Source organism: Botryllus schlosseri, chromosome 15, assembly GCF_051294905.1.
Source record: "Botryllus schlosseri isolate E-star chromosome 15, Bs_hap1, whole genome shotgun sequence".
In the NCBI taxonomy this organism is placed as follows: Eukaryota; Metazoa; Chordata; class Ascidiacea; order Stolidobranchia; family Styelidae; genus Botryllus; species Botryllus schlosseri.
This window is the reverse complement of record NC_137250.1, coordinates 21,518,991-21,541,850: the sequence shown is the minus strand read 5'-3', so window position 1 is coordinate 21,541,850 and position 22,860 is coordinate 21,518,991. Positions and strand designations below refer to the sequence as shown.

Here is a 22,860-nt window from a genome sequence, read left to right as displayed (position 1 = left end):
GAATAGCATGTTCTGTGGGTTTTGAAGCATGATTGCTGGATGAATTATGGGGTTGCATACACGTTGATGACTTTCGTCAGTGCATATAGACTGGTTTCGTCTATGAGTTGCATTGCATTTTCTAGTTTTTGTTGCTCTTTATTATACATTTTCATTAATTTGTTGTTAGTGCATGCGAAGTGACCTTTAATGTCGCTGTTGTAACGCTTTTGTGCTGGTTATATTATGTATTTTATTTCTGTGTTTTGTTAGAACGCTAACTATTGTTGATCTGAGTTTCAGTTGCCAGTAGGACGGAACGATGATATTGCGAGTCGTTCCGAGGTGGTAATGTAAAATAGGGTTTCCGAATGCCACGCTTGGATGGTATGTCGTTTCATTAGTTTACTTTTGCCCCTGCATATAAAATCGTTTCCTGTCTCCAATCCCTAGGATTAGCTTCAGTCCATATGATTAGCCCCAGTTGTATGACCCTAGGTATAAGATGTTTGTTTACCAATATATTCGTTTTTTTTTACACCAAGTTCTTTTTGGTAAGAAGGGGGAACTTTTAACGAAATATATTAGTATAACGCCATTTGAATAATGGTTAATAAGGAGTTGGTAAACCGTACGTAATTCCCTGAATTGAGACTTGATAAGACCTTTGTGAGTGTGAACGTAGATAACGAAATATGAAATCGCACGACGTTGGGTTCATTTCGAGATATACGTGTGTATGTATACATTCATGATTATTAGCTGGTTCGGAAGTTGATATACATTCATGATTATTAGCTGGTTCGGAAGTCGATAGACATTCATAAGTACTTCGCCAATTGCGAGAAATATATACTGCATTTTGAACCGTACTTGATATTCAATAAAGTTACAAGTCGGGGAGACGGAAACAAAATATATTCGTCAGTGTGATCCATCGAATACGTGTGCAATAGACAGGCTATGTGGTACGTTAGCCAACAAGGTCGTACGCCGGTCGTCGAACGGAAGAAGAAACACGCAGCGAATTGTAAACGCAACCTTCTTGGAGTCAGATATACAATTATACAACTACAACGTTCGCTCTGCGTTAAACTCGTTTTGTGTTGATTTTTGATGCTACCAACATCATGCACATAGAGTGGCCCGCAGTTGAAATGCAATAAATTCAAACCAAAGGTGTATTCATGAAATGAAAATTGTAATATATGAAAAAGGTTCACAGTGCAGAACCTACCAAGGTTCTGTTGTGAACGCGAACCTCTAAATTTCTGAGGTTCACATACAGAACGCGAACGTGAACCTCAAGTTCACACCATCCCTACTAATTACCTCTAATTCAAGAGCTTCTGCTTTTGCTTCTCTTTGATTTTACAACTTTCGTTTCTCATTTTTTCCTTGTATATAGCTGCATCTATTTTTACAAACATTCTGCCTCGGTGTGTTAATAGAGTACCAGAGACAGGGAGCATTATGGAAATATCGGATTTTTGACCAGTTATAGGTGCACAGCTGGTAAGGGTTGGAAAATTATACTTTCGGCCTCTTAATTTTCGGATCAAAAGGTTGGGTGCGAGCGTGAGGCCGTGTTTTTAGTAGGCCATAGGCCACGCCGGACCACGATCTGATATCGATCTCGGCTTCCGTCACATGTCACGTCCTCTTTTTCACTTTTCCTTTCATGCTATCTTCTATTTACATTTACTTCTCCTTCAGTGTGCATTGTGCAACAGTACAAATGTGTATCGAATAAATAGAGACCTGCCAGTAGAGCATTTATTAAATTCATCTCATCGGCTTTTGACTTTCGCTGGTTCATAAATTCAAGTTCAATCTTATTCATAAAATTTCATCACTTCAACACAAGACAAAGACTGCAACACAATGAATAATAGGAAGATGCCGAAACGACTAGGAGTAGTCATTGAGATCAGACACCCACCTGGGCCTAGGCCAGGAACGGGCAACATACGGCCCGCGACGGGATTTTGTCTGGCCCTCGGACAGTTTCCCGTCATATATGATAATGTGGTCCGCCAGTCGGCCGAGATTCCCCACTACTGGCTTTAGTAACTGTATGTTATTATATACGCGTGTGCGCACTGCGCAGTGTGCGAGAGTAGAGCTTACGCATAAGTTCATCGAAACGAGAAGGCTTGCATTATCGGCATTCACCATGGACTGATCAGAGAGAAGCAGACATGGCGGCGCCTGTATGACAATATGCTGTTCTCAGATTCACATTGTATTCGTCATTATTGGAGAGAAATGACTTTAAAGTGACGTTGCTGTCGTTAAAATACATTCCATTAAATACGATTTATTCCTTGTATATGTGGGTAAATGGGCGAATAATGTATCGATTCAGCAATCTGGCTCGCCGAGTACTTAATTTTCCTATATATCCGGCCCGCCGACTGGAGAAGTTGCCCGCTCCTGACCTAGGCGATGTAAAGAGGAGGCGCATCCACACCGAATGAAAGTAAAATAAGATGATATAAAATGGCAAGTGATAAAATCAGGTGGCAAGTGACGGAAGGCGGGATCGATATGTCAGGTCGTGGTCCGGTAAATGGTGAGGGCTGACTAGCCTTCATTCCGCAGAAATTGCTTATATTTCGACTGGAATGTGGACATACTCGACGACTGTCAGATAGCCGGCGAGATACTGGTCACTCTCAGTGAGAATCAGCACGCTACTTCCATGAATGATGGGTTAATTTTCTGTCTGGACGCAAAGCCAGTCTGCATCGGGCTCATCGTTGCTAATAAACCAATGATGAAGATTAAGCTATAGAGATTGTACAGAGATTGTATAGAGATCCTACGGTCCCTGTTATTAAACCAGGGAGTTCGGGGATCTATCCCTGATCCAAAGTCACTCAACTGACTTCATAGTTGAGTGACTTTGCTCTGATCTAAACCTAGTTTGACCTCCGACCCAATCACAATCGTTACGGGGAGTCCCCATAAAAGAGTCAACATTACCAATATTCTCACAAGAATGGCATCTATGCGAATCGCCTGTGCTTGCACGAGACTGCTCAGGCGACAAAATCAGCTCAAATTCATCACTGGAGAGAGGCATAAGGGCTATGAAATATCGAACCAGGATTTGAACAAACGTAATCGCTCATTAATCCAAGGATTTAATCCACGCAGAGCTGTATTATACGTACCAGCGAGCGATGAAAAAAAGTTGAAAAAAGTATCTTCCATTCGAGCTGACTGCATTGTGTTGGACTGCGAGGACGGAGTAGCTATCAACAGAAAAAAAGAAGCTAGAGATAATATAGCTCAATATCTACCGGATTTGTTACAGGCATCTGTTTCGGAATTATGCGTTCGGATTAATTCAATTAGCAGCGGTATCTACAAGGAAGATTGTGAAGCCGTTTTTAATGGTGTATTACCGCCAGCACTGATGTTACCTAAAGTGGAAAACTGGCAAGAAATTGATGAGTTCTTCAAGTACTGCGCGCCAATTTTAAAAAGAAAAAACAGCAATCTTATGAGCTTTATAATATTCATTGAAAGCGCACTTGGATTGGTGAATTTGAAGGAGATAATCGAAAGTACTATATCATATTCTGCTACATCAAGATTGCGATTTGAGGGAATCGTGTTTGGATCGGATGATTACTGCGCCAGTATTGGAGTGGAAAGGTCGGAAAACTCCATAGAACTGCTTTATGCACGTCAAAAAATCGTTGCACACGCAAAAGCTTATAATTTGCAAGCTATTGATATGGTCTATATCAACTACAAAGATAATGCAGGTCTCCAAGCACAATCTATCGAAGGTTCAGCATTGGGATTTACTGGAAAACAAGTAATACATCCATCTCAAGTTCCGATTGTACAAGGCGCATTTTCTCCGAGTGACGATCGGGTAAAATGGGCTTTAGAACTCATCGAAGCATTTGATAAGCATCAAAATGAAGGAACGGGCGCATTCAATTTTCATGGGAGAATGATCGACATGCCTTTGCTGAAACAAGCAAAAAGTATTGTACAAATGACTCAATCACTGAAAAGCACGGGATCTTAATAACTCTGTTATCACCTGTACCAGTGTAAAAAAGTTCTGTGGCTATCCATTTTCAACGTATATAACAGGGGAGACCATACCTGTTTCAGGCCCAAGCCAGATCACAAAGTCCCAAAAATGCGAATCTATTCATTCACTATAAACAGTATACCATCAAACAATGATTATTGTTGTGTGCTGATACAGTGAGTCTTAATCTTGTCTGCAATGTGTTTAAAATTAGGCTGAGATGATGTTAAATCTGTGCATAGCAGATCCTTCAAGTATTGATACCATATGTCCTCTTTGAGAAAGATTTGTCCTCTTTTTCCAATAGAAGTAAAATATCGAGGACGCCAAAATGCCCTCTTTTTTGCATGGCGTCCTCTTTTTTTGCTTTCAGTTGTAGGCGATTGGACGGCAAAGACTAATGAATATCAACCTAACGCAAACTACACCTGAGCGGAATAAAATGACTCACAACAGTATTTTACAATGACAATATAAATCAGCCTTGTTAAGGTTCAGGTTCAGACTTCCAAGACTCAACTGTAGTCACACACAGACTATAACTTCTAGTTATTGCTGATATCAGCCTACAATAAAAATGTAAGGTCATATATGCAGTGTATATATTTTACGATCACTTAGTAAATGGTACGGCAATAAACAATGCGAATATAATACATATATTGTTAATATGTGATAGAATGTATGTTTTATAACCAGGTTAAACATCTCATCAAGATAGTGAAATGCATGTGCTGCGCAATCAATAAATGGCCGCTATAAAAGAATCTAACAGCCACAGTTTGGCCACACCTGGTATGTAATTTCACAAAACTGGCTTATGACTTGTCACAGGTTATCATTGCCACAGACTGCAAGGATTAGAGGACCAGTTTACAACAAACTTTCAACAGCAAGAGATGTGTTTCCGTCAATTTAAATTATGCATGTCTCTGGGCAAATCCAGTGCAACCAGTTCTTGCCATATCCGTATGTTGAAATTATTTCTGTTTAAGAGTAGTACGGTAATCAGGTTTCTTTCTGGTGGTATTTCACTGAAATTTTAAATGGGATTTCCTGTCTGTATAGTTAGTAGTAGTAGCCAATACTATACCTCCTTTGGAAATAGCATTATTGCAATGCATTCTGTGAAACTTAAAAATCATTGTATTTTACTTGATGAAACGTGGATGATTATGACTATGAGAATAGTGTAGTGTGGAATATTTCTTTATGCCTGCATTTATTTATTGATTTTTCAGTCCTGTATTGCATACCCTTCCTTATGATGACCTATATGACTGTTGATGAACGAAGCAATGACAAACTGGTGTTGAAACGGTCGCCTGGGCTTTACGCAGTTGCTGTGGCAATAGGTGAATTGTATTTTAACTTTCTTTGCATTTTACTATATAAAAGTTGCTATAAAATAGCATCAATTTGTATAGTTTGACATCCCAATTATGATATATTTAAACTCTCTCTGGTTATAACATGCAGTATCTAAGTATAACAGAACCTAACATTAATCATGTTATGTTAGCTTGAAACATTGATGCAGTGTATTTAGCAATTGAATTATTGATTCACTTACTTAGGCTTTCCCAAATACCTGCTAGCCTACTTCTTACTGTTACAATGCGTTTTGAACATATTTTATTTTACTTGAACAGGAATTTTTGCTGTTTTAATGTATCTAACAAGAAAACCTCTAGATGTCGAATCGGATTGGTGGACACCAATAGCGAGCATCATCTGTTTCCTTGCGTCGTTATCAACTATTGATAATTGGGAGGTATTTTTAGGCTACAAGTGTCTATCCAGTCTGTAGGCAATAAAATCAAGGATGCGATTTTCCAAATTGCAGGTATTGACCTATGCTGACATAGTAACTATCCAGCATTCAAAACTATACTTGGTGAAACTTCTGGGCAATAATCAATACATGCTCTGCCGCATATTTATTTGGGTAATATTCCGCAGGTGAGCGAATTCAATAAAAAGACAAAGAAAATCACATTTACAAAGCTATCGCTCTGGCAGAGAATTTTACATCAACGGCCAAGTTCAGGTATGATGTAATCACTAAATTTGATTCTATTCATTTTGAGTACCGGTAGTCCAGATGTTGTTCTTCGCTTGCACTAATTATGTTTTTTTTTTCTGTATTGCTTTAACAGTTTTAAAAGTCACATATCTTACTTTTGAAATGTTGCCATGTAAAAAGTACATTTCAGGTACGTACTGACATTATCATGAAGGAATTTTGATAACCACTGTCACAGGTATTAAAGCCGTGAAATCACTGAATAATATAGGTTTAAAATTGCATTCACATTTTTATATTTGCAGCAAGTTTAGTCATGCTGTGGTATATACAAATGTGCTATCATTGAATGACAAAATTGTTGGATATGTTGTTCGAAATTGCATTTTGAAGCTGCTGATCATGCATATGCAGCAGTGGTTCTCAATCTTTTTCGACTCACTGCCCCCTTATCAAGCTTGACACGAATTTTCTCCCCCCATATTTACGGATCCAAAACAGAGGACATATAAACGGTGAATTCATTCTCCCAACAGTCGTCGAGCATGTCCACATTCAAGTTGAAATACAAGCAATTTCTGCTGAGTGAATACTAGTCAGCCCTCGGGATCGCCATTACCGGACCACGACCTGACTTATATCGATCTCGCCTTCCGTCACTTGCCACTTTATATTAGCTTCTTTTACTTTCATTCAGTGTGCATGCCTCCTCTTTACATCGCCTAGGCCCAGGTGGGTGTCTGATCTTAAGACTACTCCTAATCGTTCCGGCATCTCCGTATCATTCATTGTATTGCTGTCTTGTGATGTTTTGAAGTGATGAAATTTTATGAATAAACTTGAATTCGAACTCTTATCGCTGGTGAATTTACTGAAAACAAAACTTTTTTTCCGAGACCATGCTTGGAAAACCGTTTTCCGCGACTGTTTTCCGTTGGGGTTGACCTTTTCAACTTTTGATTCATATGCAGAATAAGCCGTCTTCATATGCATTTTTTGGCCGTTTTACTTGAGTATATCCCACTGGACGTTTTAACATTTTCGCCCCCAATCACCCCCTTTTGGTATTTTCGCCCCCTTGTTTCACCAATTTGCCTACTGGGAGACGATATCGCCCACATTTCGAACTTCTGATTCAAAAGCTTTTAACAATAGGTACCCACAACTGAGGTTGCTTCAGCTTTCATAAAATTTGCTGCCAATATCGGAATTCAAGCAGGAATGAGTTTGACCAACGTAGACTCTATTTAAGAGAATGCTATAACCACCTCTGGACATAATTAGATATCTGATGGCGCACATTATATGTGCAGATTTCTGAAGTAAATTAGCTATAACCTATGATATAAAACCTGTTATTGCATACGTTACATTTTACGGTGTGTGAATTGAAATAATTCTTGACTGAATCCATATTTCTTGTATTTGTTTAGTTGTTGTATCGCTTCAGTCTATTGAAAACGTCACAATAGAAGAAAATGTTTTGAAGTACATCAAGCAAAAAGTTCGCGTTGTAGCTTTGACCAGTAATGAAGGACACAAGTATTATGTGACTGGATCAGGAACAACGGATCCAATAAGGTATTACAATGCCTCTTCTTTCTCTCCTAGGCACAGGTGGCTGATTTCAAAGACTACTCCAAGTCGTTTCGTCATCTTCGTTATATATATCGCAATTTTTGGTGTATTGATTAGATGAATTTTTTAACAATAGGCCTACATTGAACTGCACGTTTCATTTCAACAGCGATCACATAGCAATGTGCCAAGAAATTCGGAACTTTCTCAATTTGCAAGATGAAAAAGAAGACTAACTGCAACTAGCTGGCTCCTCATGGAGCAGTGGGCATTAACAACCTGGAAAACTGTCTGAGATTTCAAGTTATACTCAGCCTCAGTAATGAAGCCATTTAAGCATTATTTCAGTTACATGAAGATAATTCGCCAATATTGTATACAACTATGCATCGTGACAAATCGTAAATCAATGGTTACTTTCTGATGTTTTATAGTTGCTGTGGTATCTTGGCAGTTGCAAGCATACTCATAATAATGAACGTGTTAGTGTACTAAAAACACTAGGCCTTTATAATTGCCTACTCAATTCCTAAATTGTGTGGATGGTGTTTTTACTTTCACTGCTTCGATACTCTTCTCCTGTCAGTGATTATGATATTTTATTTTAGCAGGTAGAGGTACTTAATCTACAAAGGTACGGTAATGCAATAATTCTTACAATTTTTTTTTTCATTTGCAGCATGCTTTCTGAAAGTAATTATTTAAGAAGCTCTCATAATCATAGCATTAGCTTCCATTCTTTCTTGGACTATTTAAGAAACAAATGATGCTATTCAGCAATAGATACACATTTAACAATCTTTTATGTATTGTGAACATTTGGTAATAAATCTTTCTACATAACAAATGAAAAAGCTGCTTCCCTATGTTTTTGAATACTCAAGTGTTGGCAGGCAGGTATTTGAACCACACAGGATTATAAATACAACAACTCCATGGTCTGAAATAAGGAGCTTCTGTAGGAGGAATGCTTCTCAGGAGACGAATTCAGCAAGGGAAGGTAGTCCTTTTCAGATGACTCAATTGGACTAAATTGTGATTGTGTGGCACGTCATCAATGTTGGAAACCTGTACCAGTTGAATACAGCTGTGGGAACTGTGTCTGCAAATATCATGCCTAAATTCTGATGATAAATGACTCACAAACACTGGCGTCAAGCAATACTTCTGTATCTAAAGAACAATTTATTAAAAAATATATTGAAACAGTGCTTTGAACAGTCATGAAAAATTACAAAAATATCTCTGAAACTATTGAAAGGATCTATATAACATTCATAAGACCAGTGACACCCACGTGTAAATTAAGCAATTCCATCATCACATCAAATTTTACCGATTTTACCACTGAATTCTACATATGCATAGACAATGTTAAAACAAGATACAGTGGAAGTATGCCAATCTCCATTTATGGCAACTTCTAGTTGCAGAAGACACCGTGATGTCACTGTGTAATATATTAGGAATGGTTCAAACTCAATGTTTGATTGGTCCTATTCAACTTGAATATTTTCAAAAAATTCATAAATTTCATATGCAAATATTGGTTACATAGCTGTCATTTTTTGGTGAATATCCAGAGAACGGTGTCATAAAGTGGCATGTTTAAAATATAAGAAGTGCTAAAATGCATTTGATACCACACCGTCTATTATTTTAATTACCAGAATATACAGCATTTAAAAATTTACTATGTTAAATTATTGAAATTACCAAGAAAGGACATTGGCATATAGGTACATTCAATATGCTTATTGATGTATCACAGCACAAGAGTTTGTATGTGGACACAATGGTTTGCGACAGCAGATGTTCAAAGGTTTAGACATCCAGTAAAATTAATAACTGGAGTAATTACCAATCACTACTCGGGCTACTACTCAATTATATAGTTTTGGCATATGACAGTTACTGATATGAGGTGATATGTATACATCAAGCTCTGTGAAAAGAAACATGTTTTTACATAATATTATATTAACAAAATCCAATTCATACCCTGAAATTGCAAACTTCGCACTGCACTTGACAACACGGAAGAGATTGTCAAGGGAACGTGGTCCTATTTGGCATAAATCACTTTTGTCGCGGAGATATGAATCAGGTTTGATGAAAGGTACATCGTCACAATGCATTGAAGAAATACAGCAACGTACATAGTGGTTCATTGGATGTCTCTAGTACGCCGTTCAAAAATGATTTTATCAGTGAAAAAGCAAAGATTGTGCGAATTAGTTTGGTTAAGATGAGTCTGCGTCCAAAATTTTCAACTACAATAACTTTGCTTCCACGGATCAGAAGTGAGGAAAAAGTGTTAAGCCTTGTTCTTTTAATAAATAAAAAATTTTCAAACTCCTGGATGTCCACATCCAGCAGTTGGAATCGTGCAAAATTTGGTGTGCATCATTTTTTAGGCAACGTAACAATTTAGCCAGTGAATCCCCGGAATTTGAAAAAAAAGGTATTTTTGAACAACCCTAATAAATAGGCTTGACTTGACTGATCACCATATCATTTCTAAAACCCGACACACAATTTTCCATCTTCATGAAAAAATGCACTAGATGTAGCATGACGGATAAGCCACTGATTTAAAACGCAGTCGATATATGCTGAATTACTGTCTTAGGTGAAGCGTCTCTTTGGTATATCCAACTTGTTGCTTTTTTGGTAGATGTCTTTAGATCGTAGTCATAGCAAACACTTTGGTCACAACTCACAACTTTTGATATTGTCCGACGGCTCCCATTTGGTATTTCTTCGGCGTGACTTATAACTGTTGCTTCTCATCGAGTAACACTTGCAGTTAAACTTGCGTCAGTTATTAACCTTATTCGACGTTGGTCTTTTTCCGTGGGGATGGACCATCGGTGACGCCAACGGCATGTACGTTTCGGTAGAGTTGGCCACCAAAGACCGTCTCATTCGGACGCCAGTTGTGGTTCTGGGTCTTGGGACTCCGTCCCGAGGAGGTGCCGGAACGTGTCTGACGGCTCCGTCTGGCGATGTAGGAGTTCTTGGCTTAGAAGCTCCTTTCTTAAATATAGTGTCTATTAAGACTTGAAGAGGTGGTCAGCATGTTGAACTCAAATAGAAGTAGTAGTAATGCCGTAAATGTCTACTCAATTAAAAGTGAAGGTAGCAATTTCCAAGACATGTCGAAATTACTGCCCATGGAAGAGAATGAAATCAAATGTCTGAAATTCCTTAAAACAAAATATAGCATAACCATTCCCGAATTTTGTATCGAATATTCAATGAAAGCAATACTGATATCCAGATCATTGGTTTATTAGCAATTTTTATCAGTTCAATACACCACAAAAACGCGATACAATGAAAAGATCGGGAGGTGTCGAAGCGACTTGGAGTAGTCTATGGAATCGTACACCACCTTGACGAGATGACAATTCCTTATAAAACAGGCTCTAGGGCAGCGGTCATGTTCTTTTATACTACCATACAGTGTTCGCAGTACATACCTCCTTTCTACATCGCCAAGGCCAGGTGGGTCTCTGATTTCAAAGACTACTCCAAGTCGTTTCGACACCTTCCTATCTTATCATTGTATCGCAGAATCGTGGTATATTGAAATAATGAAATTGTTAATAACAAATTGAATGGGTTCCCAACCGTTTGGGAATCACCCATTTGTAGGGAATTCAAGGGTTTCTGGAGTGTGACACGCTTGCCAAAATAAATACATACAGTGTATACATGCGGTATGTACGAACCCAGAGCACCACGAATACGGTTGAAATTTCACTTCTCTGGACTGCAGTGTATGTGCCGCGTGAATAAATTGCGAATACGAATGTTTGTTTGTTGCAATGTTCAAATTCTGTACCACGAAAAACTTATTTAAAAGAAAGATGTTTATATCCACTGTCAGACGTCCCAGGGATACGCAAATATCCTGTCCATTACATCCGGCATACCACTCAAGTAAACTTAAATATGATGAAGTGTAATGTTAAAATAAACTACGACCTCGGATTCACGTTGATTCAGAAGAATTATCAGAAAATCACATGACGGGTGTCTTAACTTGCACCAATAGAAAGCCCTTACTAAGCAAAATCTTACCAAATCTCACTGTAAGGAACATTTTTAAGGGTTTGACAGGGTTTTAGTTTGTGGGAAATAAAAACTCGAAAAATATCTAAAATGGCAAATGACGAAAAAAGGTTGAAAATTTTTTCAACAACGCAATCAGTCCTAGTATACTTACCAAAACTGGAACTGTAGCAGAATCAAATTGAGCCGAAGAATACAGAGGACTGGCTGGACTTCGAGAAGAACCCCTCGACGAACAAACGCTGGCCGGACTGAGATTTTTCGGAGGCGGAGAATACGACCGGTTTTCACGACAAGCGTCTTCCGCACGATCAGACTTTTGACTCGTGGCGTCCTCTTGTACGTTATCAAATCCGTTACTCTTTTCATGTAAATCCTCGTGAGAGCTTTCAGCGTCGTCCTGTTCCGAATCCACATCGCAATTGATAGAAATCTCTTCGCTGGAAGTGTCGTGGTCAATCCTCAAGATTTGAACGTCTTCCGTTTTCTGCCTTAACCTTTCCTCATGCATAATTCGCCACTTTTTTAAATCAGAAAGAACATCGTCTTTATTCGCATTTTCACTACCGAGAAAGCTATCTTGGTTACGATAATTTGCAGCCGAGTAAGGTGCAGCTGTAGATGGCCTCTGCACACTTGTAGTTTTCAACATATTCAAAACCGGTAACGGAGACACTTTTCTTGCCCTTAACGCTTTGATAGGATTGCCACAGATTACGTCGCCGAATGTCAAAGTGCTTGATTCGTCTTCAAGATTAACTTCACCGGATCCGGACGAATTAGGCCTTTGCGCGTTGGCTGCCTTTTGAAAAAGGGATTCGGCGTGATTTGAACCGGCGCTCCCCACGCGAGCTGCTGATACAGAAGTCTGCGGTCTTGATGTCGGACTAATCAACGACCTGCCTAGCGGAGTCGAAGTGGACGGTCTTGATAATGCACTACTTGGTCTTTTTTTACCTGACCATGGTGTTTTTGATTTGTTTGCCGAATTGGGAGGCCTTGCATCTAAAACAGACACATCTTCACCAAGACAAATAGCCGCAGTCTCTTCCTCTGATATAAGACCTTCCTTAATTGCGTTCGTTATGAGCTCTATATCTTCTTGTGAATGTGACGACGCAGCTAACGACGCAGTGGAAGGTCTGTCGGAAGATGATTTCGTGTGGCTATCATGGTCTTCACATTTTTCATCATCGATATACTTTAGCTGAGGTAAACGTTTCCAAATATACTCACGATAAGTCATTGTATCGATGCTGTTTTGATAACTATTCATTTCCAACGTGGTCAAAGCATCTGAGTTTATGTTTTGACACACTGGATTCCCCGAAATACTCAAAGTTCCCAAATTTGAAAGCATGGACAGATAATCGAACTGTTCTTTGTCGCTAATTTGATTACCTTCCAAATCTAACACTTGAAGTTCGTCCATAAACGCTAAAGGACTCAAGTCATCGATGTTATTATAGGAAAGATACAACTCGGTTAAAGACAGCATTGATGCAATGCCGTCAACGTCTTGTAATCCGCAACAGGACATCCACAGCACGCTTAAATGAGATAACGACGTGCCAATGTCTCTTACTGACGGTATCACGCTATTGCTGAGTTTCAAATATTTAAGACGCGGTAAATATGAGCCGAAATTGCCCATTGTTGTCTCTGTGGTGTTAACGACCATTTCCATCATTGTGATGTTTTCGAGATCGCTTCTGCCGGCAATTTCTTCAAGGCGCGTAGGGGATAAGAAATCGTTTGCTAAGATTTCAGGGCTTTGTAACACGATGGGTTCGGGATTAGCGTCATTGCTGATGGGTAACGGTTGGATGTCTGCGACTGGTATGCTTTCCGGAATTTCGCCTTGCATGTTTGACATGGTCAGTTGCGTGATATTGGTTTTGCACAGAAATTCACGTTGATAAACATCCCTAAGCCTGCCGAAGAAGGATTAAGATCAAATACCATTATGCGTAAAGAAATTGAATGCATTGAAATAGGGTATGATTGTCAAATTGACTAGGTAATTTAAACACAACTCTTTCTTTCCGACACTCTGCCAAGCTGACCTATTAATGTCTCATAATCAACATGAATATGATAATGTTACAAAAATTGAGCACCCTTTATGATTTATAGCAAGGTATGTTGGAGCATTTCAAGTATACCCTACCGTATTCAATATGTAAATATTATTGAAATGGATACCGGTGGGTCTATTAAAGTTTTGAACACAATTTCTGTCTCATTCCAAGTATGTTGCAACAAAAGTAACCAGGGATAACTTGTAATCTTACTTTTTGACCGTGAAGTTTCCAGAGTAATATATATTTAAGTCAGGCATCCCTAAAAGTTAAAACGCTTACAGATGGAAACAATCGAACCTAAACTTTGAAACAGATAAAAATTGAAGATGTGAAAAGTCGAACATTTAGTCATCGATCTCAATACCATAATGCAGAGCGGCTCTAAAACGTGGACAGAGCAGAAAATCAAAACTTACAATGGAAATGATTTGGCAATATATCAGTGGGATTGAAAGTTTGAAACCTTGCTATGAAAATAACGGAATATTATACAGAACAGTGTGAATTAGCGAAAACAGCGGAAGATTTAACCATTATTTAACAAGGTAGAGCCTGAAATAGGAATCTGAATATGCGGAAATCAAAGCACAGAAACAGTTCAGAGAAGTGATAACATTGTATATGCCATTGGAGTTTGCGGTACTGGAACTATCACAAGAAGCGTAAAGATGCATTGTGGAATACATATCTATCTAATAGAAGCTAACCACTTTTTTTCGCTCATATACGACACCGCAACTGAAAAAAATATAATTCACTACAATTCAACAGTTATTGCGACAACGGCAGAATGGCGTTGCGTAACCATAGTGCGTCGAATTTCGCTTGGAATTTTACGGATGAATTAATATATGGCTCGATATTCAATGAACACTGCTCAGTACCCAAAATACCTGATATGTTTATATATATTTCCTGGATTCATATTCTTTTGACCAAGAACGTAGGGTAGTCATCTCTATATTAGAGGTCACCAACACGCGGTCCCTGAGGTCGTAGTCTGCGGCCCGCGACCTGATTTGAGATTTCGGAAGTACGATCGGGTAATAAAGCATTTCAAAATGCTGCAAATTGATTGCTCTTGTTGTTCAAAATAAGCTATTCTATGTGCCCAACGTTCCTATTCCTCTCTAGATGATGCGGAATTAGCATTCCATGGAGGAAGATATAGCTGATTTGAATAAGCGTACTGCCTTGACGTGAAATGGACCAAAACTGCCAATAGCAAGACATCATCATCATCATCATCATTGGTTTATTAGCAATTTTATCAGTTCAATACACCACAAAAAATGCGATACAATGAATAGACAGGAAGATGTCGAAGCGACTATGGAATCAGACACCCACCTTGGCCTAGGCGATGTAAAGAGGAGGCATGCACACTGAATGAAAGTAAAGAAGACAGTATATAAAAAGAAAGCGACAAGAATAGGACGGCATGTCATGGGAAGCGAGATCGATAGGTCAGTCGTGGTCCGGTAATATTGAGGATGGACTGTATTTATATTTTAGTAATTGCTTGTATTTCGACTTGAATGTGGACATGCTCGTCGGCTGTCGGATGGCCGGCGGGATACTGTTCCACACATCAGGTCCGGCATATTTTATAGAGCGATGATCTTTTCGGTCGATCATATGATATTTGGACGACGTGGACGCGCGTGTGTTGTACTTGTGCGCTTTTGATTCCAAGATAAAGAAGTCATTGAAATATTCGGGGCAACGACCGCCGCAGTGGAACTGATACATAAACTTGGCGATTTCTAGTTTCCGCATATCTTCTATGTTTAGGACGCCGAATCTCTTCAGCAGCGACTTGTTGGATGGGCAACCAGGCCCCTTTGGGGCCCTAGCAATGATTCGGAGTAGGCCTACTTTATGCTCTAGTTTTTGCAGTGGCTTGAGTGCAGTTTTACTGGCAGCCCCCCAACAAAGGATGCCATAATAAGCTTAGAAAACGACTTGTGGCTTCCCCACAAGATCAATCTTTACGGACAGCGATAGTTTTTCAGCAAATATCGTGTATATAGGTAACCCCAATGTCGATCATTTAGTCGCTGAAAAGTATGATCAGGTAGCGTGCGCACTGCACAGCTCATAGTTCAAGTATAATTAATGTAAGTGACGGCCAAGATATCGCGAAATCTGTCGCCGAAAGGGGCCGTTCGCACTTTCATTAGTGTGCCTTGGAGTTGAATTTTATCAAAATACACGAGCCAAGGCTGTGTAAACAAAAAGAGTTTGTGTACCATCTAAAAATGGTACATTGAACGCTCTCGTATCCGATATTTCATGCAGATGACGTCATATTTTGTGACATACGCTGTTCTTTTGAATTCTCTACTAGTTGCTGACGATTACCAGAGGTGGTCACTAACGAAGTACTTCTACTTTTTGAAGTACTAGAAGTAGGCTTTGCCCATTCACACTACTTTTCAAGTAGTTATGATTTTAGACTACTTCTACTTGACAGTTTTCAGTTTTGTAGGCAAAAATAGGCGGACAATACCTACTTATTTACTTACTTGTGAACCACCACTCCTACTACTCCTACGCGGAAAATATATTTCATGTCTTTCGTCCATAAAGTTTCAACGGAGGTCTGTTAAAACAGGTCTAACGCTAATAAAAGTCAGAATCCACTTTTCCAGATTAGGACACGTGATGGGCTACTAGGGATACATGTAAAACAAAAATCAATTTAAAACAAACATGTTTAAAACAAGGCGCTAATTTAAAATATGTTTTTTATTGTTTTTTTTATGCTTTGTAAAGCAATGACGTCACGAATATTCAAGTGTAACGTCATAGTGGATTTTGACAGTCTAGTAGTAGCCCAAAAATAAATGGTAATAATGTTCTGCGGCCCGTTATGCAACGGAAGTTGTTTACCCCTGGTTTAGCCTATAACTCACCAAGTTTTCTGTTGCTACCGAAGTATGGGAAACAGAGATGAGCATGGATTAGGATTAGGTTTTGAAAAAACAGGATTCGAGAAATTTTGTCGGATTTGGATTGGATTTGGATTAGACATTTTTTTCAGAACGGATTAGGATTTGGATTGGATTTACCTATTTTCTGGGAGATTGAAATGTCGTGTGGCGAATAGCGACAAACTTTATTCAGATCAGTTGTTAATGTACTTATGGTTACTAAGTTATCTTGAAACAAGTGAATCGTTGGTTGTGAAAGAAAATTTTCGAATCCCTCCATTGCATAAATTAGTATTTTTTCTGAATTTCCAGTTGGAATCGGATTAGGATTGGACATGGACTTGAATAAGAATAAGTTATGGATTAGGATTTGGATTTGGATTTGAAGGTTCGGATTTGGATTGGATTAGGACATAGAAATTTCAAATCCGCTCATCTCTGATGGGAAACAGTCTAGCGTGACTGCATTATCTACAGTTATAACGCAGCACTGATTACTAAGGCCTTAAGGCCCCTCGGCGTCATCCTGGTTCGTACTGGATTTTCACAGGGTCGACGAATAAATGATTGATAAAAAGATTGTTTTATGTTGTGATCGTCAGGTTTCCATGAAAATGTAATTGAGATTGTAATTGTGCAAAATTTTGATCAAATTACAATTACTTTCACAATTACACAAAACAGAAATGCTTCAATTACAATTACATGAAAAAATGTAATTAATGACATTCAGCTCAATTACAAATTACAATTGATCCAATTCTCTCAATATTTTTTGACAGTTGAAAATGCAGGGTGAATACATGTAGGCTACTATTGCTGTTAAACCGACTATTTTGAGGGTTGCAACCGTCCCATATCGATATATGTCGGCTATATCGGGCAGAAATTGTCCGTAGGCTCATACAACATGTTTTTTGTAAAATATTTACACAATTATGGCATGATTTTACCACTTCAAAAAATCAATTTTGTTTTCTTTAAAAATAAGGCCCTTTTTTAAAACACTGTTTGTTTTAAACAAAGTGTTTTAAAACACCGTTTATTTTAAATGCAACCCCGGCTACATTACGATATGATTGGCAATTTGCTAGATTGCGAAACGTTAGTTTCAAGCATTATGGTGGGCCATATTTACTGTGATGAAATATTTGATAATATGGGCGACGATGCGGTGTGAACGGAACCACGCAACCCCGTACCTGAATTATATTTATATACACCTACTTTCGTCAGAACATATTTGTCACTCCAAATGTACTGTGCGCGATGCGTAACGAAAATTCTGAGCTTTAGTCGACTTTTATGAAAATTAAATGTTAGTACTCCGTGAAAACATTAGCCCCGAAATTCCTCATGCTATCTTTTTTATTAGAGGATCAAACTACTTCTACTTGACAAACTGAAAATAGCGAAAAGTAAGTAAGCAGATCACAAAATACTACGAAGAAGAAGTAGCTAAAATCAGTGTTGGGATGACTCGAGTCATCACTTGACTAGAGTCAGACTCGAGTCACCTTTTACGTATGACTTGACTTGACTTGACTCAGCGTATCAGAAATGTGGATTGACTCGTGACTCGGAGCGAAATCCACGAGTCAATTTCATGTCATCAAGTAGGCTAATCGGTGTCGATAAAATCACTGTATCTTTCATATATGTTCGGATTGTTCGCGAAACGCTGGTGTAACCTGCGAGGGTGACCATGACCAATCATCCAATAATCGTGCGCTTTACTGAGCCTACATTGTTATCTCACAAATAATTGACAACAAACGAAGTGATCGAATCTTACAGCTTATGTTGTCGTAAACTAGTAGTAACGTAAATTGATAGCAAAATATCTACTTCTGTTTCCTGTTCTTACCTTAGCCAGAAATTGAATTCGAATATAGTTTATATACTCCTCAAGCATTGGCGCAGGCTCGAATTGTATCATATGAATATGTAAGTGGGTAATGTATTGCATCTTGTCAACTTGCGTAGTTTAACGGTTCTACGTATCTGTGAGCGATACTGCGCCTTCTTACGTGCGTATTTAACTCTATATTCGTACATCGGTTCAAAATCAATGACCACTCAATCTGTATTTCAATCAGCTAGCAAAATGCAATGATGTAGCCTAATCATACCTCATATTTCGAAAACGCAACTTGACTTGAATCGTGACTTGACTTGACTGGAGTCACCTCCAAAAATCGAGTGACTTGATTTGACTCGAATCACCTTCGAAAATTGGTTGACTTGACTTGAGTCAAAATGTGCAATGACTCGAAATGACTTGTGACTCGAAGGTTGTGACTTGATCCCAACACTGGCTAAAATTAGATCTACTTGAGTAAGTACCAGAAGTAGAGGAACTATTTGAGTAATTCACCAGATTAAAATTGCGCAAGCCGGATGTTACATCTACGAAGGCGAGTCGAGAATACTCACACCACTATGCATTTCAACATTTATTTCATCAAGATAGTGAACACGAAAATATAAATCAAAGGAACAAAAATGTCCATTGCGCATGCGAAAATGTTGGATATCTCCAGGCCTAATTCCGTTTACCGCAGTCCGAAGAAGCGCAGCAACACACCCACAAGCCTATTCTTGTTACGCTACCAGAAAAGACACGCCATTCCTCGACTTCAAACACGTTGAATGAAGCCGACGCCTGTGCTCTGTTGTACCCTTTCTTAAGTGCCATTTCGTCGTTGAAAATCTGCGGTAGGTCTTATCTGACTCCTTTGGCCACTAAGCCGAGATCACCTTCCTAAAACGGCGCTAAGCAGATCTTGATATAGAACTAAGTGCGCTGCTGCGTTCTCATTCCAACTCAATCTTGATTCACACATATCTATCCACAAAAAGAGTTCGGGAATTGAAGATTCGCGGGATCAAATACGCTTCTGTTTCGTAAATTGTATCAGTAACTCGAAGATTCTCATCTCAGTGAAGAATTATGATGTTATTTCCGAACTCCGTGTATCAGGATTCTGGTTTTCTGTAACGTATTACAACTGGGCGACTTAGCATTATAGCCGCCCTTCCTTCTCCATTGGATTTCCAGCGACTCATTGAACGGTATAGATATGTCCATCGTTATTTGCATTTTCATCCCGACCATGTCAAAGAGTATCTTCAGCAAGTACATGTTATTCGGTGTAGTCAAATCTCTCTCTCTCTCTCTCTCTTCAGCAAGTACATGTTATTCGGTGTAGTCAAATCTCTCTCTCTCTCTTCAGCAAGTACATGTTATTCGGTGTAGTCAAATCTCTCTCTCTCTAATATTTCCTCTCGATGGATTGCTAGTCCAGTGTACCCTTCACGTGTCAATCTAACGCGCTGGGTATGTTGATTTCTTAACAAGCCCCACCCATCCCATATTTAACGCCCCAGTGGTGGAATCCGTCTTCGGAGCCCGGAAACAGTCCATTTGCAGCATGCCCTGAAATTATAGGATCCTAATTAAGTAGTAGTAGTAGTATAGTAGGCCTATATATTGACCTATACAGGCCTTCAGATAAAGAGTATAACATAATAATTAGCCGCATCATGAGACAGAAGTAAACAACTATAACATTTTCAGCTTTTCAAAATTTGACTAGATTTACAATTATAACTGCAATTATTTGATTAGAATTAAAATTACGGAATTCGCAAAAACTTTGAAATTGAATTAACTTCCGATTTAGGAAGAAATACAACAAAAATCAAGCATTATAGCATAGAAACATTTCACAAATTAGATTAGAATAGATTAGCGGCATTTCGCTCTAATTAGTCTAGTGAGGCAAGTTGAATATCACGAAATATAATGCACCTAATCGAGATATCACCTGCTTAATGAAGGCTTTCCTCGTTTTGAATTTCTTCGCAAACCTGCCTATGGGCTTCCCGTTGGTTCTGAAACACGCACATATCTCATTACGCTGTTGTTCCGCGTTTCAAACGTGACAATTACAAACCGTGTAGTCAGTCACAATTCGAACCGCGTTTTCTATAGATAGGGATACCAGATTGCGGATCTCCGTTCGGAGCTGAAAAAAAATAGCATATGTTTCAGGCAGACTAGGGCAGTCTGTTTCTATTCTCTCATTTTAATTATAATATAATTTCGGAGTTTTATCGCAGTCTTGTGGTGCATTAAAATGATGAAATTTTTAGCAAGAAATTGAATTGAATCTTGAACTTGATTTGGTTGTATTTCGTTCCAATCGGGTATTTAATTTAATTTCCAAGTTTCTGCGAACTCAGTAACCTCAACTAGTTTGTCCTGGGGTCGCGTATGAACAGAATAAACGCTAATTTGATATGAACTGAAAACGATTTTTAATATGTTTCTTAATTTTTTTCAGCTATTTCTAATGCGGAATATAATTCAATTTCCAAGTTTTTGCGCATCCACTAATTCCAATTCTAAAAGCTGACAATTTTCTAGTACAACTCCAGTTGGAGGTTAATAATAATAATAATCAGGTAGTTCATGTTGATTGACCGTTACCTGCATTAGCTGTTCTTTTTCTCTCCTTCTCTCTTCCTCGGCGCGTTCATCGGCTATCAATCGCTCTCTCTCTATCCGAGCTCTCTCAATTTCCTCTCTCTCTCTACGTTCTCTCTCTCTATCTTCCGCTTCTCTTTTCTCTTTTTCCCTCCTCCTCGCCACTTGATCAGCCTGGATAGTGGGAGTATTATACAATCGGTAATGATTTATTTTAAATACTGCAAATCGCGTACAAACCTTTTCCATAGACTTTATATATTTTGCTTCATTTTTCATGATAGGAAACACCAGAACCTTGATTATTCAATAAAATTAGCGAAACTTGATATAAAGAATGCGCAATTGGATAACGAAATGGATGGATAATATTTACCAAATGTAGTCAATAACGAATTACTCCTACTTTTCGGAGTAACTCGAGAAAAGTTGAAAAAATGTGGGCTGGACTGGATGTAACTCAAAACTGAACAGTGAACATGATGACTCGGACTCTAGTCAAAACACTATGACTCGAACTCGACCACCCTCTATTAGCTGACTAGGACTCGGACTCGACGACGAATCGAAAATGACTCGACTTGACTTGAGTCAACACTATAAACTTAAGATTGACTTGTAACTAGAAACCTTGCTAATTACTCAATCACACCTTTTCCTGTGGAAAATCATCGTCGTCTTCTTCTTTCTTCAAACATACGGACTGATCACTATCCGAATCGTTGAAAAGAAACGCTGAAATGGGATCAGAAGGCCCCGCCATGTCTGCATGGAAGTAAATTTCCTACAAGTAACACAACAAGGAGCGTGTAATTAATCGTCAATCGCGAGCGGGCTTCGAATTTGCCAGCTACTAATTACCCATAGGACAGCGACGGGGTCATCCTCTGATTCCTCGAAAATGTAGTCATTGTAGAGCTCCAAATTCAGCACCTCCCTGCGTCTCCGGCAGCAAGAGCACTATCAACGGACAAAATAGATATAAAATCATAACAAGCAAATATTAAATTGCGAGCTACTCACAAGGTTTTTGATCCGTGCCAAGAATCGTGACCATATCTCACGCGATTGTCTACGCGGTTCCTGGGCAAAAGTTACAAATATAGGTTTAGATCTGACAGAAACGATTCGATAGGTAATATTATCTGATGATTGAAGCTGAATTTCTAATTAGTGCCGTATCATATATACAGCTGTGTACCGGTACAACCTGTGGTAACGAATCACTACACTGTCGCCACCGTCGGTGGCAAACCGAAGCATAACACTAGTAACTATAACTGTTAAAAAGACTTCATCTATAACTGCGTACGTTCCTGATCTCATCTATCCAGCGTACGCGTATAATTCTTATTTGTCACGCCATGACAACACAGCTCTGCTAGCTCTCAGCCCGAAAAGATCGGTCTAAATCTAAAGTCTGCTCTTACTTCACTATTCTTTCTCTTTCTACCAAACAGCGACCTCAACCACCCCTTCACCCCTCTCCTTTTCCTGTAAACTGACAATGTAGCTGGCATATTCACTCGCTAACTCTGTACCGCAACTGTAAACCTCGCAAGACAGATAGCTACTGCGAAATGAATATTTCTCAACAAAATTTTCTGGGCAAGACCGATTAAGAT

General features: G+C 38.8%; 5 protein-coding genes across 5 annotated transcripts in view; 3 read left to right on the top strand and 2 right to left on the bottom strand.

The window, feature by feature from the left end:
• LOC145457194 (FACT complex subunit SPT16-like) overlaps positions 1-22,860 on the top strand; it is a 284,951-nt gene that overhangs the window by 170,205 nt on the left and 91,886 nt on the right. The window lies entirely within an intron of this gene.
• Positions 2,926-5,280, top strand: LOC145457150 (citramalyl-CoA lyase, mitochondrial-like). Its single transcript, XM_080335316.1, has one exon. It carries the CDS (start codon positions 2,984-2,986, stop codon positions 4,028-4,030), a length of 1,047 nt encoding a protein of 348 aa, XP_080191442.1. The 5' UTR covers positions 2,926-2,983; the 3' UTR covers positions 4,031-5,280.
• LOC145457151 (cytochrome b-245 chaperone 1 homolog) lies at positions 5,262-8,663 on the top strand. Its single transcript, XM_080335317.1, has 5 exons — positions 5,262-5,394; positions 5,692-5,813; positions 6,002-6,089; positions 7,499-7,646; positions 7,813-8,663. The coding sequence occupies exons 1-5, from the start codon at positions 5,304-5,306 to the stop codon at positions 7,877-7,879; spliced, it is 516 nt and encodes a 171-aa protein (XP_080191443.1). The 5' UTR covers positions 5,262-5,303; the 3' UTR covers positions 7,880-8,663.
• Positions 8,809-14,354, bottom strand: LOC145457148 (uncharacterized). Its single transcript, XM_080335315.1, has 2 exons — positions 11,878-14,354; positions 8,809-10,682 (listed from the first exon to the last, which is right to left on the bottom strand). The coding sequence occupies exons 1-2, from the start codon at positions 13,597-13,599 to the stop codon at positions 10,464-10,466; spliced, it is 1,941 nt and encodes a 646-aa protein (XP_080191441.1). The 5' UTR covers positions 13,600-14,354; the 3' UTR covers positions 8,809-10,463.
• On the bottom strand, positions 19,187-22,826 carry LOC145457860 (uncharacterized). Its single transcript, XM_080336152.1, has 9 exons — positions 22,666-22,826; positions 22,259-22,318; positions 22,097-22,195; positions 21,888-22,019; positions 21,476-21,532; positions 21,239-21,409; positions 20,703-20,774; positions 20,574-20,640; positions 19,187-20,182 (listed from the first exon to the last, which is right to left on the bottom strand). Exons 1-8 carry the CDS (start codon positions 22,753-22,755, stop codon positions 20,578-20,580), a joined length of 744 nt encoding a protein of 247 aa, XP_080192278.1. The 5' UTR covers positions 22,756-22,826; the 3' UTR covers positions 19,187-20,182; positions 20,574-20,577.

Bases quoted from the DNA above. Each gene is read 5' to 3' on its own strand.
- LOC145457150 (XM_080335316.1), top strand. From the start codon at position 2,984: ATGGCATCTATGCGAATCGCCTGTGCTTGCACGAGACTGCTCAGGCGA.
- LOC145457151 (XM_080335317.1), top strand. From the start codon at position 5,304: ATGATGACCTATATGACTGTTGATGAACGAAGCAATGACAAACTGGTG. The intron at 5,395-5,691 runs GTGAATTGTATT...TTACTTGAACAG, and splicing joins CGCAGTTGCTGTGGCAATAG to GAATTTTTGCTGTTTTAATG. The intron at 6,090-7,498 runs GTATGATGTAAT...GTATTTGTTTAG, and splicing joins ACATCAACGGCCAAGTTCAG to TTGTTGTATCGCTTCAGTCT.
- LOC145457148 (XM_080335315.1), bottom strand. From the start codon at position 13,599: ATGTCAAACATGCAAGGCGAAATTCCGGAAAGCATACCAGTCGCAGAC. The intron at 10,683-11,877 runs GTAAGTATACTA...ACTATATTTAAG, and splicing joins CTGCTACAGTTCCAGTTTTG to AAAGGAGCTTCTAAGCCAAG.
- LOC145457860 (XM_080336152.1), bottom strand. From the start codon at position 22,755: ATGCCAGCTACATTGTCAGTTTACAGGAAAAGGAGAGGGGTGAAGGGG. The intron at 21,410-21,475 runs GTTTGTACGCGA...CCCACTATCCAG, and splicing joins ATATAAAGTCTATGGAAAAG to GCTGATCAAGTGGCGAGGAG. The intron at 20,775-21,238 runs GTAACGGTCAAT...ATTTTTTTTCAG, and splicing joins AAAAAGAACAGCTAATGCAG to CTCCGAACGGAGATCCGCAA.